Source organism: Propithecus coquereli, unplaced genomic scaffold (genome assembly GCF_000956105.1).
Source record: "Propithecus coquereli isolate 6110/MARCELLA unplaced genomic scaffold, Pcoq_1.0 Scaffold230, whole genome shotgun sequence".
NCBI classification, from domain to species: domain Eukaryota; kingdom Metazoa; phylum Chordata; class Mammalia; order Primates; family Indriidae; genus Propithecus; species Propithecus coquereli.
The window spans coordinates 437,301-456,087 of NW_012147842.1; the positions used below are offsets into that span (position 1 = coordinate 437,301).

The following is an 18,787-nucleotide window of genomic DNA, read 5'->3' on the forward strand; positions in this document are numbered from 1 at the left end:
CCTGGGCAGAAGCAAATGTGTCTGTGCTTGGTCTCAGTTTGCTCAGGCGGTGAGGTGATCTGTGGAATTCCTGATGTCCTCCATTCCCGGCTCAGCCCTGGAACAAAACTGGGCAGAGCTAGACTGTCAAGCTTGCGTTCGTACATGAGCAGAAGTCCCAGCCCTAATGGGGGTGACAGAGGGAGCTTATGTTGAATTGTGTTGAGGTCTCCTTGGAGTGGGGGTGACAAGGGGAGGGAGGGAGGACACTGAACCAGCTCCCTGGCCTAGGCAGGTAGAGACACAATTCACTTCCTTATCACACCACTGTCATGGGGCTCATGACTTTCAGTTCAGATAGACACTGTCATTTTCCTCCACAGCTAATGTAGCTGAGGGCCACAGAAAATGCCAGTCCTGCAGCTCTCCACCCAGAAGGCCTCGGGGCAAAACTTCTCTCAGCCCAAAACAGAAAGTCTGTAGCTTGCCTGTACTCCACTGCGGGAAGCTGCATCTCCTCAAAAGAAGAGGCTCCGGCTCTTCCCTCTATGCAAGCCCAGGCCTGGTGGGCACACTGGCACTGGAGGTGCAGCCCCTCCTAAGTGCCCTGGAACGACTGTCCCCTGGTGCACCTGTACTGGTGACCCGCAGGAACAGCTGCAGCTGCATTGGCTGCAGTGTGTCACACCGAGGAGGAGAGATCCCTGAACGGAGGAGAGCACGCACTCTGGTCTCCTTTGTCCCATCCATCTCTAATTTTTTGAGAGACTTCCTGAAAAAAGGGTTCTGTGGTCAAACGCATTTTAGAAATTCCACCTGTGATATTCATCTCTTGGAAATTAATTCCTTATATTACCTTATTAAATACTGTGAGGAGTCAGGCTAGACAGAAACTTGTTCACCCTCGTACACTAAGCTGCTCCCACAGCGTCTACTTCCGGCGGGCGAGTGCAGATTTCCCCTCTACGTTCCCATGGACACCACGCAGAAGACAGTCACGGAAGAGAGTCAAAGCAAGGGATTGTTAACAGACGTGAAACAGGACGCCCTGCCCTTGCAAGGGTCTAGATGACTCTTCAAGAGGAAACAAGATCAGGAAGTGAAAATCTGAGGTAAAGAAATGGGCAGGAGTTTGCTGATGTGACAAAGAGCTGCTCAGGGAATAAACCTGACGACCTCTCCCAGCTGGGAGGGAAGAAACTCTCAAGTGCTTAATCCACCTTCTTTGTTAGATGGGGAAGCAAATGAATTGAGGTTGTGCAATAATGGCCGTTCTGATAAATTAAATGATGTGTTCTGTGTAATTTCCAATAACCAGTTAATTTGCCAGGGATATAAAAGCCTGGGCTATTGGAAACCAGAAATGAAGCATGAAGTGTTCATAGGCTGCCTGGCCTTTTTGTTCCTTACAGGCTGAGCTTGTGAACTTCAGTTTATTTTAATGGCTATACTAGATTAAAAAGCAGGATGTGCTGATGGAGAACCTGATTTGAGAGTTATCTGACTAATTCTAAGTCCACTGAGTCACTACAGGACCAAATAATTGCCCCATGCATTTCCCTCCATTTTCTCACCTGTGAAATTACAATAATAACGTTTGTACTTCCTGAAATCACAGAAATATTATAATATACAAGAAAACAGAAAACATAACATGGAGCAAAGAGGCTATTACTACTGAGAAAGCTGTTAAATTGTGCATATGCTTTGGAAACCTGAAAGCAATAATATGACTGATTGACTGATAGTATAAAGAGACAGATCCTAGAAAGTTTCAGAATTTCCAAAGTTAAAAAAAGCAGCGTTTACTAGCACTTAAGAAAGGTCCATTTAATGGAAGTCTCAGTAGAATCCTTAAGGCAATTCTTACAGGCAAAAACATTGCTCTCCAGGAACACTTAATTTGGGGACTTCCAATAAATAGAAAACAGCTGAGATTCTAGATCAAGTCTAGAAATAACCCTGTAGTCCAAGATTTATTCATAATTTGTCAAGTATCTGTATTCGGTTTTGACAAATAACTGTGTGATATGGGTCCTCCATGAGATGCGACGTGTCGAAGCAAAGCTAAAATCAACTTCTCTGCATCGCGAACGCCAAGGCTGTGGTAAGGCGGCTCACTGAACACATGTCAGGGGATGTGTGCTCCATGCGCCATCATGATGCTTGCAGCATGTAGAGCCCTTAGCACTAACTAGATTTCTCCCAACTCAGAAGTGTGTTAGGGAGTGGTGGCTTTCAAGACTAAAGTGTTAATGTTTCTTTTCACTTCCATGTACCTGGAATGCAAAAATATTTGGTCAAAATTAGAAACTTCCACAGTTAATTACTTGTGTATTGACAGTTTATCTCCAGGTATAATTATTGCCCCTAAACATTCTATCCTTAAAACTCCAATTACACTCAACAGCCATTACACTTACTCTGCTACCATTCCTGAATATGGGTGACTTGCGTCTTTCTCAGACTAAGTTGAAAGAGTTTTAACTGAAGAATTCTGGCATACTATTTTCTACTTTAATGAATTTCTAAGGACAAATTAAATAGTTTTTTTAAAAACCTGAAACAAGAAATTTACTACCTTAAACTACATTTGACAGAAAATTGAGTTCCTTCTGCAGAGTAAGCGCTGAGAATGTGTCCTGAGCAATTGATTCCTCACCATACAGTGATTTGGGGATGCCTTTAAGGGTATCCTCGAATTGGATGTTGTCAAGAGCTCCCACTTTGCAGAGTTCTTCATCACTAGTTTCCCATGTGGGATTTATAGAAAGTTAGTAGAATGAAGCATCTTATTTTGCACAATGGGGAATAGGATGCTAAGAATGTGAGTCTGAGAAACATGTCATTAATAGCAAAGAGTAAAAGAGTTTATTCTTATCTACTCAATAAGCCATTTTAACTTGAAAATCATCACAGTTTTCATGCAACCTTCCACTAACTTAAGTTTATTTTTCCCCCAATTTTAGTAAGGTATAATTGACAAATAAAAATTGTCTACATTTACAGTGTACAACATGATGTTTTGATACGTGTATACGACTTTAGACGTTTGTATTTCCTTAGTTAGATTCCTAACTTTGTTGGAAATTGACAAAATTTAATCTTAGATCGTATCCAATAATTAATTATCCTTTACCAATATTCAGTAGATGTTGGAAAAGAATACACAATAGTTTATTCGTCAAAAAGGAGCATTTTGATCATTTGGGAACTGTGTTTTTTTGTTTTTTTTTTTTTTTTGAGACAGAGTCTCACTGTGTTGCTTAGGCTAGAGTGCCGTGGCATCATCCTAGCTCACAGCAACCTCAAACTCCTGGGCTCAAGCAATCCTTCTGCCTCAGCCTCCCGAGTAGCTGGGACTACAGGCATGTGCCACCATGCCCGGCTAATTTTTTCTATATATTTTTATTTGTCTGATTAATTTCTTTCTATTTTTAGTAGAGACGGGGGTCTCGCTCTTACGAGAGGCTGGTTTCAAACTCCTGAGCTCAAACAATCCGCCCGCCTCGGCCTCCCAGAGTGCTAGGATTACAGGCGTGCGCCACCGCGCCCGGCTGGGAACTGTGTTTTAAAAGTATTTAAAATGTAGTTTATGTGGGAGTTTTCAAAGTTTTTTCATCCTAAACTCTTTGACCAACAAAAGCTTTATGTGAAATCTCAAGTAAATAAAAGAGATCCAGGCAGACCTGTTCTGGTTGAGGCTGGGTTTGAGGATTGGAGACCCACCCACTTACTTCCTCTTTCCTCACTTTCCCACCTCCTATAGTGGAATCCACAGATTTGCCTTGCACAGCTGGAAAACCATGGCTCTGTATTAATACAAACTATTTATGGACTTTAATCATCCAGTATTTGTGCCTATGTTTGAGATATTGTGCACCTAATTAGAGGTTGCCTATAAATCTCTACAAAAACTGTACACATTATGTTGTTATATTACATAGCCATTATCCTGACCAATCTATATGTTCAACTGTCTAGAATCCATCTGTGGTCAGTATCTTCTGATAATTCCTGGTCATTGAGACCAACCAGGAGACTATCAAATTATCAATCTTTTTTTTTATTTTGTTTTTCAGCAATGAGCTCATCAACAGGGAAACTAACTGTCCAAGCATGTAAGTCCAGTTAGTTTATATAAACAAGTTCAATTTCCACATCAGAAAGGACATCTTCAAATATTAATTCATAACTTCCCATCTCTGTTCCACATTTTCTTTGGGAAAGAATAATAATTGGACAATAGGTTTAAATATTTTTTTCCTAACTCTAAAACTGATCTTTCAGTCATGTTCAAGAAAAACATTTACAGGGTGAAAATCCTGAGGTAATTTGAAAAATATATATATTTCTGGATTTCTGGTTTGGAATGAGTGGACTTGCTTTTCTAATTTTTTAAGATGCTATTAAATGTGCTTTCTGCTGAGAAATAAAATAATGAGAAAGTGATATGTGAGAAGGAGATAAACCCCATTATGTGTGACTGACCTACAAAATATGCTCAATATAGTCATCTTTATAGCTAACAGTGGCTTCGCTAACTCACTTCAAATCACTGTGGCCTGTACTTTGAAAGATTTTATAAAAGTGATGATGAATTTGAGCAGTGGGGTTTATGCATTTGTTTCTGTGTCTTGTAAACACCCTAAATATTTTTTATTTCTTCATTCGACTAATATCTTTTAACATCTATCAAGTACCATTAAGTGTGCCAGGAGCTGGTGGTACCATTGTGAATAAGACATGATCCCTGCCCTAAAATTAGAGTTTGAAGGTGAGAGAAGACATAAATAAATCAAGAAATATGAAAATAGTATAATAAATGCTATGATGGAGAAAGTGCACAGTGCTACGAGAGTCAGTCAGAGGTTCAGCTCACCTGGTCTCATAGAGTCAGAGAGTGATCCCTGAAACAGGAAAAAAGAGAAGCTATGAATCAAGTGACAGGTGGGGTGAGTGTCCCGGGCAGGGTGAGTGGTATATAAAAATGTCTTCAGGCAAGACAGAATATAGTCATTTCTTGCAATTAAAAATGTCAGCATGGCTGGAACATAGAATGGGCACTGCGGGGGCATGAGAAAGGGATGTGATTGATAGTAATCAAGGACCAGAACCACACTGGGCAATGAAGAGTCACTGAAGGGTTTTCACGTTTCAGAACGATCACTCAGGTTGCAGGGGCCAGACTGGAAGCAGAGAGATGAATTGGGAAGGTGTGCAGACCTGCAGATGAGAAGAAATGGTAGTCTAAACTAGAGTAATGGCAGAGTGATAGAGATTTCTAAAATGGCTGGCTACAGTTGGAGTATAATCAATACCAATAAAATAAATTTTCTTTTTTCATGCCTAATTAATTGGACCAAGAATTGACCCTAACATATTTTCTTCATTAGCACTGTGCTCTAAATAAGCTTAATTCTTAGCAAGAAGCTTAAGTGGCAACGTAATCTCTGATCTGATGCCCATGATAGAGTATATGTTTATTTCTGACAATATTGAATGTGATGTTTGCATGGAAACATGGAACCCTCCATCCTGAAGAGTGAGAGACTGGTCATGATACATAAACCCATGCACACCTTAGGAGCTAGTTACTCAGAAAAACAGATGGGAGAGGGAATTCCAACAGATGAGCAATTATCTGCCCAGGGGGAGTTGCTATTCTGGTGAGGAATTCATGTCAAGGTAACACTACTGGGTCACCTAAAACTGGGAGACTATAATCTTAGTAGGACCTCCTGGGATATCTGGGTGTTTGACAATGCAAGTCCTCGGGGCAGATTTGACATTTTTTGGTGTGTCAATCCTTCACAGCTTATCATAGCTTCAGTAGGCAATATATATCCACATGTACAAGGGTAGGGAGGAAGCAAAACATGAACACATGAGGAAATATGAGAATGGATAGTGATATAGTATAATACATGCATATATAATGATAGATGCACATATTGCATTGCAGTACTCTATTAGGTTCTCTATATCAAAGATTAGAGAGACGGTTCTCTTTTTTCCCAATAGATTTAGGGATACAAGTGGTTTTTGGTTACATGGATGAATTGTATAATGGTGAAATCTGGGATTTTAGTGTACCCATCACCTGAATAGGATACATTGTACCCAATAGATAATTTTTCTTCCTTCACCCCCTTCTTACTCTCCCCATTTCTCAAGGGAGATAGTCTCAAAACTTAATGATCTCATCTTTTTCAGGTTGTGGTAAACGAGTCATTCCATTAATAGTCAACAGAATAATGTCTGGAGACATTGCAGCCAAGGCTGCCTGGCCTTGGCAAGCTTCCCTTCAGCGTAACAACATCCATCAGTGTGGGGCCACCTTGATTAGTAATACATGGCTTGTGACGGCAGCGCACTGCTTCAAGAAGTAAGTTACTGGCCTTAAGTCAGACCCCATTACTGCTAAAAAGCCCTGAGTTTTGTCCTATTCTTGGTAACTATCAATGTCCTAAATATTACTGAAGTAAAATAAGAAAAAAGTTCTTTACTAAAATAATGTTACACTTGCATATGTATTTGAAAACCTTGATGAAGACAGAGGAAGTAATTTTTCTCCTCATATTCATCAATCAAGTCCTCAGAATATTAAACAAAGAAACTGTAAGAAAGCAGAAGTCATCCTAACATAAAATGTTTACTAATAACATATAAAATTACTCTTGTGTCAACCAATGCTCTCCAATTAATACTGGTGTCTATTTCTGCCAAACACTTGAGCCAGTCTCATGCTAATCATAAATAATCAAATTAATTACAAAGTGAAATGAAAATCTTCAATGGATGCAGGAAGTTAGTAACTGTGATGATGGGGAATTGCCCAAATCAAATTTAGAGTATTGACACGTGAAGTTCTGGTGGAATTAGAACAGTTTATAACCAAAATGAGAAATTAGCAGTATTACAAGAACAGCCACTTCAAAAGAGATTTCTAAGTATCAAAGGATTAAAAGAGGCCTTTGCACTACACAATAAGGCCTTTATATAATAGAGCACTTCTTGACAATAGTGCTACAAAAGACAAACCCAGTAGTGAAGAATAGTATATTGTGCTATCATATAATTTTTTAACTGAACAGTTAACAATTCTTCATTCATTGTGAGCATTTTTGTACATAATTTTTAAATATAAGATAAAATGAATTTTTTCATAATTTTTAGTTTTACTTTTCAAGATAATAACCAATCAGATCTTTTTATCACTGTGACATTTAAAATTTTGGATTTCTTTCTAAATAGATTAACTTCATGGCCTTTCTCAAGTACCAGTTATTATGGTGATAACAAAGCTTCCTGAATATCTCTGTAAAAGAAGAGTCAGCAGGATTTAGTGAACAAAATATGCCCCAGCCAGCAGGACAGCTCAGTGACCTTGGGCAAGTTATTGAACCTTATTATTTTGGGAAATAGAATAGATCTTCTCATGTTCCTTTTGACCTATAAAATTATGACTTTTGTTAACATAATAAATTCCATCCACATAAGAGTATAAATCTATGTAGAAACCTTTAAGGTTTTATAGAATATATAAAAATCTATGTGGATTCTTAATGTTCAAAAGACATGAGAGTTCAATAGACTGATATATTAGAAAGCCAGAAATCCCTTATGTAGGTGCCTACTAGTTTTGGACGAAATACTTCAAAGTAATGGGGAACTTACTTTGCCAAAGATAGCCAGTCTTTTGGTGGATAGTTCTATTTTTGCAAATATCTTTATAACATTGAACACCAAATCTGCACTCTAATAACTTCCACCACTGATACTCATTGTTTCATCTGGAACAACAGGGATCAAATTTATTTCTTCATTCATATAATAAATAGTTCCTCAGTTTCTCTTTTTCAGGCCAAACATAAAATGAGTGAAAATCTCCAAACCATCAGTGAAAATAAACATCATTACTTTATTTTCACAGCACCAACTTTCAGATGCCCTACCATATTGGTTCTTCTCCTCTGAATGTTCTGGATTTTGTCAATCTCTTCCTTAAAATATGCTTCTAAGAACTAAACACAGCAAAGTAGGTCATATATGACAAAGTAAAATAGAAAGGCTCTGGAAAAGGTAAATAATATAATTGAATGCAAGGTAACAGGCAGCTTAGTAACTAAAGAAGACTACCACAAAGAGTGATGATTAAGAATGTCTGTTGAAATAATGAGGGTATTTTTATGGTCTGCCAAAGATACCTAACCTTCACTATGTCCTGGACAGTATATTTGCTAGACTTGGCAGATGAGATGGAAGTTATGCTCATCAAATTAGCTGATGACATAAGGCTAAAAGAGAAATGAATGTGTTGGGTAAGAAAAACAGTAATTTTTAAAGGACTTTATCTTAGAGTAATGAGCAAGAACTAAATGATTAATTTTAGCAGGTATAAATGTAAGGCTCTAACTTGGGTCAAAAAAATCCAAGTATATCTGTATAGAAAGCAGAAATGTGCTTTAACACGTGAAGATTGTTTAGAAATTTTTGTCTGAAGATAGCTTACTCTGAGTGAGTCGCCCCTAAAGTTATATTGTAATTTAGATTACATTAAAAGAAATGCAGAGTCCAGAATAAATGAAATGTTAGACTCTTTTTTGGTCAGATCCTACCTGGGATAGTGAATGCTGTTCCGAATGCCATGCTTGAAGAGAACTTGACAAATGGTCCAGTGACCAGCAGCATTCACATCACTAGGGAATTTGTTAGAAATGCAAGAAAATATATATATATATCTAGAGACAGAGTCTCACTCTGTTGCCCAGGCTGATCATAGCTCACTGTAACCTCTAACTCCTGACCTCAAGTGATCCTCCCACCTGAGCCTCTCAAAGTTCTAGGATTACAAGCATGAGCCACCTTGCCAGGGCAGAAATGCAAGAATATAAAGTCCTATCCCAGATCTACAGAATCAGGAGTTGCATTTTAATAAGATCCCCTGACACTTTATATACATACTAAAGTTTAAGAAACACTATCCTAGGACACAAAAATTTTATTACCCTGAGAAAGCTGTGGTAGAGACAATCATTGTAGTCATCTGTCCGAAGTCCTCTCGTGGAAGAGAATTAGAGAATCAAGGAAAACTTGCCAACAGGCAGAGCTGCTTCAAGATGAAAGGGATTTCAAGGTGAAGAAAAGGATTGTAAGGCAAAGAAGATGCCCTGTCTGCAGGAGTTTTCAAGCATAGACAATCACCACCTGAGAGTGTTTTTGTAACAACTATCACCAACTGTTAAGCTCCACTGTGCTACAAACATTTGGTTATGTGATTACGATTTGTTTTGTATAATTCTTACATCCTCCCTGCTTGGCAAACCCTTCTTAGTGAACTCTCTTTTACTGAGTGGGATAAGAAATTTAAGAAATTTGCTTAAGGTTACCATGTTAGCAGGTGGTGGAGTTGAAAATAAGCCTATGTCTTCTTCCTGCTGAATCCCATCATCTTACTCTTGATCTAGCATCTCTCGTGTCAGGTATTTCTTTCAGGTGTGTCATCTATAAATGTAATAAACACAAGCTGGACTAAATAATATCAGGCTATTGGTGTTTGAAAGTTCTAGAATGATTGTTTCCACTTGAGTAAACACAGTTCAAGGTGTGAGCTTTACATTTACAAATCCAAAAAACATGATTTATGTTAAGTTCATCTAGGCGTGATTAAGTTGAGGGGACAGCTTTGCACCACTAAAACTCACAAAAGACAGATTTATAAACCAAAAAAAAGGCAATGTATGCATGCTATATGAACAGTTGTGTTCATGAACCAATTTTTATTTAGTCTTTCTCAGAGTATTTTTTGCATATCAAAATGTATGAAAATAAAATTTTGAAATAATAATAATCCCAGCACAATTAACAGCTGTCAAATTGGACTCAAATCCCATTGATGTGTTTATATGCTCCTTCTATGACTAAAGCTACCTACCTATTAAGAAATAATTAGGTTGAGAAACAAGTATCTCTAGGGACAGTATCTGTCTCTTTGCTTATCACTCATCAATCATGTTAGTTCAATTAATTAGTTAAGACACGTCACTCTTGCTTGGTAGAAGACAGTGTCTTACAAAGAGAAGGGAAGAGAAAGGCAGACAGACATATGTGATAATGAGGCAAATAGTTTAACCCATCTTGGACTTATTTTCATAAAGTGTAAAACGAAAGCTTTACTAGATGATCTTTCATCATTACTAAATGATCTTTCTGATCCCTGTATGCTCCATGCCCTGCCAGTTGCTCAAGCCCACAAGCTAGAAGTTAACCACGCTTGATCATCTCTCAGAGGACTACTGCAGCCATCTTCCAACAGCCTTTACTATATCTACTCTTCACCTTCAACAATCTATTCTCCAGAAAGAACCAACATGATTTTTTAAAAAATGTAAATGAGACTGCATCACTCCTCAACTTAAAATCATCCAGTAGATTCCCATGTCACTTGAATAAAATTTAAGCACTGTGTCATGACCTAGAGACACCGTAAAATCTGGTCCCTGTCTATCTCTCCAACCTCATGCCCTGCCATTCCACCCCTCGTGTCTGACTGCAGACCATCTGGCCAAGGCTTTGGGACTTCTGCCTGGAAACTTGTCTCCCTGATCTCCTCGCAGCTGACTCCTCATCAACTATGTCTCGGTCCAAATGTGCTATTCTCAAAAACGCCCTCATGACCCTCTAGTACTCTATTCCATTACTCTATGTTATTTTATGCATAGCGTTTATCACTATTTAAAGTTATTCACCCACTTGTAAATTTGTTTTAATCTTTTTCCCTCCCTGGAATCTGATACTCCTGTGAGCAGGAACCTTATCTGTTTTGTTCGCCACTTTATTCCCACGCTTTGGATAAGACTCGGTACATAAGATGCTCAATAAATATAGGCTGAAAGATTAAATGATTGATATTTTATGTGTCTTAAATTCTAGAATTCAATAATTCTATATAGAATGTCTGCTCTAATATGCCATTTGTATATGTTTTACCTTTAAAAATATATTAGCAATAGACTACATTTAAATGGTCAAACTATAATTGCAGCCAAGTATTCTCAGGATAGTATTTTTTTCTTTTATTAGCCTAAATGCAATTCATGTAGCTCATATATTCTGTGCAGTTTATATGTTCTGTTAATTTCTAACCTTTTCCAGTAATGGAAATCCACATCAATGGACTGTTAGTTTTGGAACAACCATCAACCCTCCCTTAATGAAAAGAAATATCAAAAGAATCATTGTCCATGAGAGGTATCGCTCCCCAGCAAGGGTGTATGACATTGCCGTCGTGCAGTTCTCTCCCAGAGTCACCTTTTCAGATGACATACGCCGGATCTGTTTGCCTGAAGCCCATGCGTCCTTCCAACCAAATTCGACTGTCTACATCACAGGATTTGGAGCACTTTACTACGGTGGTGGGTATCTTAGAAGAGGAAGCAGAGCCCTATTTAGGGTGGTGTAATTTAATTTTCATCAATATTATCCTGCCAGCCATTTCTACACAACTTGATTGAATTAGTTAGGGTTCTTATTCCGCAAGTGACAGAAATTAACTCGAATTAACCAAAGCAGAAACAAAAACAAAATACAAAAATCCAGAAAACTGGGACCTTGTAATTTGAAAGTCAAAAGATATGATAAGTCTGGCTTCAGACACAGCTAAATTCAGGAGTTCATAGGATGTCATCAGGTTCTGAATCTGAATCTTTTCATCTCTTAGCCTTGATTGTCCCTATGTTGGCTTCATTTGGAGGGATTCTAGCGCCACATAGTGGCAAAGGTGGCCACCAACAGCTCAAGGTTTATATCATTGTCACCCAATAGAAGAAAGAGCATCATTTCTTTCTCTTTGTCGGAATCTACATTCATCTCAGGAAAGGCCTCTAATCATCCCCACTTGTGTCCAGGGGTACTAAAATTAACTGGAAAACTCAAATATACTTTATGAATTTGCAGCAAAATTTGCTTCAGTACTAAGGAGACTAATTTGAGAGTAATCGTGAATAAGAATTGTGTAGTGATAAATCATCAAAGCATTTTGCCCTCTCTAAAATGATTCAACTTGATATACTAACTAAATACCCAAAGAAATAATAATAATTTAGTTATTGAATGTTTTAGGCATTCTCGGGGAGGCATATTCTGGATTCTATAAAGTGGTCCAGGTACATATGTATAACAACAGCTGTACATTATCAATTAAAAAAAATCATGTCCAGTTGCTGGGAAAGGTCTCAAGCTTTAACTCTGGGCTTGAGATGATGATAAAGGGCTTTCTGAGAATGACAAAATCTATTAAAAGAATTCTACACAACTTATTTATATATGAGAAACTATAAACAATAAGCCTTTGATTCTGTCTCCACTAAGGAAGTAGGAATAACCTCCACTAAGGAAGTAGGAATAACCTTTCACTCACATAGTCAGGAACAGGCTTTGGGGGTCTCTAGATTTTCTCCAGACGTCCCATGTGGTTTTTTTTTTTTTTGAGACAGAGTCTCACTCTGTTGCCTGGGCTAGAGTGCCGTGGCATCAGCCTAGTTCACAGCAACCTCAAACTCCTGAGCTCAAGCAATCCTCCTGCCTCACCCTCCCAAGTAGCTGGGACTACAGGCACGCGCCACCATGCCCGGCTAATTTTTTCTATATATTTTTAGTTGTCCGATTAATTTCTTTGTATTTTTAGTAGAGAGTCCCATGTGGTTTTATTCCATCTTATACATGCTTGAGATATACATTGCTTTCTTGAAGGTCATGTTACCAATCACGGGAAATATTATTCAGTATTTGTTCATCCCAATAGAGCTGCAAGTCTGACACCTCTCTACGTATGCACTCTCTCTAATGAGTTTTCTCTTAAGATTGGGTTTGTAGTCTCTGTTTCATAATGCTGAGAGGGAAATCCTAAATCACCTTTGGCTTGGTAGGAAGAATCATTTTCTGCCAGGAATTTGAGGTTGGCACAGAAATATAATATACCTGTCATCATACTTTGTGAGTAGCAACAAAATCTGAAATTTAGAGTACACTCCACCCAACAACAGTATACACATTTATTACAAGTACCCATGGATCACTCACCAAGACAGATCATATCCAGGCCCATAAAACAAATCTTACCAAAGTTAAAAGAATTGAAATTATACAAAGCGTATTCTCTGATCATAATGGAATCAAATCAGTAACAGAGAGATACCAGAAAAATCTCTAAATTCTTAGAAATTAAATAATATACCTGTAAATAAGGAGGAAATCTCAAAGAAGATTTTAAAAATACATAGAACTGAATGAAAGTGAAAATATATGTAAATATATGCAAGGTGCAGCTAAAATAGTGTAAAAAGGGGAATTTATAGCGAATGCATACATTAGAAAAGAAGAAAGATCTCAAATCAATGATCTAAGTTCTCACCTCAAGAAACTAGAAAAGAAGAGAAAAATAAACCTAAAACAAGCAGAAGAAAGGAAATAAAGATAAGAGTAGAAATGAATGAAATCGAAAATAAGGAAATAGAGAAAATTAGTAAATAAACACCCGATTCTTTGATAAAATCAATACTTCATGAAAAACATCATTCAGCATTCCCACAGTTGATGATATATAGGGAAGGGATGTCCAGAATTTATGGGATATGCTTTTCATAACTTGGAATACATTTTACCAACTACTTTGCTGAAAAAGCTATGAATGTGCACGATCACCTACAATATATAGATTGTCAGCTCCACCTTACCTTCCCAGCAACTGGACATGATTTTTTTTTAATCAATAATGTAGTAGACAAAAAAAATCACACACCAATTGTATTCAAACAACAGAAAACTTGAAAAATCTTTTAGCATATTTCTGTTTCATACTTATGTTTTCTGAGTGTTTTTTAAAATATGTTTGCAAACACCTTTCCAGATATAAATCTTGAAATGATCTTCTGAAGAAATTCATGTTTATATTTACTGTGTAATTTTTTTTCCAAATTTATTTACTTATATTTTAAATTAACATATAAAATTGTATGTATGCGTCATGTACAATATAAAATTTTGAAGTATATATACATTGTGGAATCTTATATCTAGCTAATTAACAAATGTATTGTCTCACATAGTTATCATTTTTGTGGTGAGAACACCTAACATCCACTCTCCTAGCATTTGTCATGAATATGGTATATCGTCAATGCGGTTACCATTGGCTGGGGCGGTTGAGGCTGGGGGAGTTGGGGAAATGTGGTTTTACAAACACATATTTACTATTAGGAGGAATAAGTTCAAGAACTCTGCTGTACAATAGTACAGCGTGGTGACATAGTTAATGATTATTTATTGTCTTCTTGTATTAGTTGTGTATTATTTGTAACAGATTACCACAAACTTAGCTCAAAAAAGCATTCATTTATTGATACCTCACAGTTGTCATGGGTCAGAAGTTCAAACATAGCTCAGTTGGGTCCTCTTCTCAGGGTCTCACAAAACTGTAATTAAGGTATCAGCTGGGGTTGTGGTCTCATCTGTGGCTCAGGGTTCTCTCACTGGGTGTTGATAGAATTTCATTTCTTGCAGCTATAGAACTCATGACAGCTTGTTTCTTTAATGCCATTAGGAGAGTGTCTCTGAATTCAGGGAAGGCTTAAGCCCTTTTTGATCTAACCATTTGATGAACTCAAAGTCAAAAACAATTCCTTCGTCTTTGCCATATAACATAACCCAATCATCAGAATGACATCCATCATACTCATAGATTCTACCCATACTTGGGAGGAGAGGAATCACAGAGGAATATTGGGAACCATGCTGGAATTCTTCCAAACACAGTATCGTGGTTTCCCAACCAGTGTATGATTTGGTATAAAGAACCCCTGAATGCTTGTGCTATGTTTAGTTTTCTAGCTAGTCTGCCTGCCATAATTGGTTTCTACAACGCAGGATCTAGCTTACCATCTGCAGCCACCAACTTGTAATACATAAGTGAAATCATTGTCGTTTAATGCCATTATGCATATGAAAGCTTTTCATATTAATAAAATGTAAAGGATAAAATAAATGTACACATACTATAGTCACTTTATCCAGCCCAGGGAGAAAGCTAATTAGGTACACAAAGTTTCTGGGAACAATCTGGAATCCACAAATATAAACATCATAAAAAAATAAAATGCCTTCCTAAAATATATAATCTAATTGTTATTAAAGTAAAAGTACAAAGATTTTCCAGAAAATTAAAATGATTTTCTTGATTATAGAGATATTTATAAAAATGTGATAGGATAATAATTACCATTAAATATGACAAATTTTAATGAGAAATTCTTTTCTCTAGGAACTGCTTATATTAACCTCATTCTGTATTGACAATTTTAGTAAGAAAAGTATCAGAAACTTATCTGCTGTCTTCACTCTAAACTATGCTGATTGTAAATATTTAAATTATTTTTCTTTTTTCTTTAAGGGGAATCCCAAAATGATCTTCGAGAAGCCAAAGTGAAAATCATAAGTAATGATGTGTGCAAGCAACCCCAAGTGTATGGCAATGACATAAAATTTGGAATGTTTTGTGCTGGATATCTGGAAGGAATCTATGATGCCTGCAGGGTAGGTTGGAGAGATTATTTTGATATCGATAACTCAAAAATATTTATCTGGCCCAGGAAATATTCCATGTCTTTATATTATTATAAAATATAGATATCGTGTCAGCCTGAAGAAGTTCAAAATGCAAATTTCACAACACAAACATATTTTTTTTTTTTTGAAACAGAGTCTCACTGTGTTGCCTGGGCTAGGGTGCCGTGGCGTCATCCTAACTCACAGCAACCTCAAACTCCTGGGCTCAAGCGATCCTCCTGCCTCAGCCTCCCAAGTAGCTGGGACTACAGGCACGCGCCACCATGCCCGGCTAATTTTTTCTATATATTTTTAGTTGTCCGATTAATTTCTTTCTAATTTTTAGTAGAGACGGGGTCTCGCTCTTGCTCAGGCTGGTCTCGAACTCCTGAGCTCAAACAATCTGCCCACCTCGGCCTCCCAAAGTGTTAGGATTACAGGCGTGAGCCACCGCGCCCAGCCCACAAACATATTTTTAAATGTTTTTTAAGCAAAATGAAATAAGAGTTTCTCTGATCCTGTCAAACAAAATTAAAATCTCTTAATAGCCAGAAATCCAAAGATTAATAAAGCAAAGTTTCTTTCCTGAAGGGGCTCACATTCTAGGAAGGAAATAATCATGAGCAATGAACTATAATGTGATATTACAAATGATATAATGGACAGGAGACATTTTTTCCTCAAAGAGAACATTTTTGGAACAAGTCTCAGAGTTAATATTTAAATGAGGCCTGAAGCATAAATAGCACTTACCCAATTATAGGATAAGAAAATTATGGAAAAGAGAAGGAGCAAAGCCAAAATTATAAAATTATAATTCATATTTTGAGAGACCCCAGGTAATCAGCTGGGTCTCAGCAGAAGGAGCGTGAGAGGTAAGAGAACTAGTTAAAGGTGAGAACGTGGATCAGGCCATATTGTGAACCCTAGTGTCCCCCCAGTGCCCTCCTCTGTCCTCAAACATCTATCCGGCATGTATATTTTCCAACGAAGGTGTGAGTGTGTTTCTTTCTGGAGGCATTTCCTTTTTAACATGAGATTCTTGAAAACTCTAAGGCAGTGACTCTGCATGGTGAAATGATGGGAATGGTACTAATATTGGGGGAGCAGAAAGACCTGCCCAGACTCCCACAAACCACACAACACGGCAACTTCTATCAGAGAAGGAGTGGGGAGTTTTGTAGCATGGAGGCCAGACAAGAGCAGGATCCGGTCCACAGTGAGCCTCAGTTGCTGAGAATGTGGAAAGAGGCAGCTGGAATTTAGGGACTTCAGCGAGAGGGCCACGTCAGGGGAACAGGTGGAAGGCGGCAGCAAGAGTCTAGGAGCAGACAGGATGGGGGAATCCAGGTGAACAAGGAGATTAGTGATACGCCCCAGGAAGGTTTGGTGATCCTAGTGAGGCTTCACTGGATTGGAAAGCAGGGGAAAGATTTCTCCCTGATTGTACAAGTGAGTTAGAAGACAGAGCTCTAGTCACAGAAAAACATGGGAAGGTATCAGGGAAATGACTCTGTGGCGTAAGGATCCAAGACAGGAATACTGTGATTGTGACTGGGGTACATGGTGAGGCACTTAGTCTGTGTGAAAAAAAAAACAAAAAAAAACCCCAGAAGTCCAAGTAGCAGCATTAGTTTGACTTTCTCAAATTTACCAAAAGTTGGCCTAGAATTCAATAAATCCCCTGCCATATATAGAGAATTGATCCCAAAGTCTACTTTTTCTTTTTCAACCAGAGACCTAGCCAGGCCAGACCCAAACGCAAATGACAAAAGGATCATATTACTGATATGAAAGTCAGAAAGGAAAGACGTTGACAACTTGGTCCGTATTTATGATTCTGCTGTTGTTTCCAGCTCAGTCAAGAGTTTACAAAAAGAAGTATCCCTAGTTGTAAACACCGGCAGCGCTATACTTCTTGGAGAGCTTTCCCAAGATGGCATTTGAGATCATTTCAGAAAACACTATTGACAACATTTTTCTGGAGGACACACAATTTAAATTCAGGGAATTGAGAATATGTGTGATAGGAAAATTAGACCAGAATTGTCCTTGGCCATTGTTTCCTTCATTCTAAATCCCTTCATTTACTCGCTCAAAAGATGTGTAAATGCCCTACTATGTGCCATACACCGTGCAGGTACTGGAAACAGACTTATGATCAAAAACCCTCATGGAACCTGCTTTTAGGGAACATACTGTCTGGTGGATGAGATATGCATTAATCAAAAAATTATACCAATGAAAGAAAGACAATTGAAAAAGAAAGCTTGGGAGGAAAAGGTCATGGTCTATGAGTATATATAAGAAATGAACATGAGTAGCAGGGGTGGCTAGAGTTGAGCTAGTACCTAGAATAGGAGAAGAAATCAAGCAGGAAGATTGCCGAAGAGGATGCAGGCAGGGAGAATTCTTAAAGCTTTGAAGGAAGAAGCATCAGAGCCACACAGAATTTCTTGATGGTAACTCCAGAAGATAGAAGACAGTGGAAAATGTGTTCAAACTTCAAAGGGAAAATGATTTCAACTTAGTTTTCTGTTCATGCCAACTAATAATCAAATGTGAGGATAGAATTAAGAACTTTAGGCAAGCAATGGCTCAAAACAATGTTTGAGAAGGAACCTCAGCAAAATAAGGAAGTAAATCAAGAAAGTGGAAGACATGAGACCCAAAACATCGTGAATCCAATACAATAGGATGGTGACAGATAGTCCCAGTATCCAGTCCAAGTTAGAGCAGAAGAAAGCGTGGAAAGGGTGGGGAGGGAGAGAGAGAGACAGAGACAGACAGAGAGAGACAGTGTTTGAGAGAGAAATTGAGAGAGAGAGAGAGAGAGAGAAGAGTGTGTGTGTTGAGATGGAAGGACATCATCAGAGGGAGTAAAAGAACTGGCAAGGTATCTGATGCACTTGAACATTAGTATTAATAAAAATTATTGGTAGATCTTTTGGAGAATTCAGCATTTGCCACAGGTACATAGAAAACCAGCGAAGTGTAAAAGTGTGTTATTAATTCTAAGAAATCAAAGTCTGGCAAAAAAAATGTAACATAATCAAAACATGTTACTTGACTCCTCAATAAAAAACATTTACAAACTGATATTAATGCAAACATTGGCTGTTGGTTTAACCAAAAATGGAGATGCTATCATGTGAAGATGTGGAGAGAAAAGGTCGCGAAGAGGTTATAGAACAGCTAAATCTCT

General features: G+C 37.8%; 1 protein-coding gene across 1 annotated transcript in view; it reads left to right on the plus strand.

Moving 5' to 3' along the window:
• TMPRSS11A (transmembrane protease, serine 11A) overlaps window positions 1-17,529 on the plus strand; it is an 83,761-nt gene extending 66,232 nt beyond the window's left edge. The window contains exons 6-10 of the mRNA XM_012645333.1: window positions 4,062-4,100; window positions 6,196-6,367; window positions 11,137-11,396; window positions 15,428-15,570; window positions 17,380-17,529. Of these exons, the coding sequence (XP_012500787.1) occupies window positions 4,062-4,100; window positions 6,196-6,367; window positions 11,137-11,396; window positions 15,428-15,570; window positions 17,380-17,529 (764 nt within the window). The remainder of the gene's footprint in view (window positions 1-4,061; window positions 4,101-6,195; window positions 6,368-11,136; window positions 11,397-15,427; window positions 15,571-17,379) is intronic.
• Window positions 17,530-18,787: the final 1,258 nt, after the last annotated feature.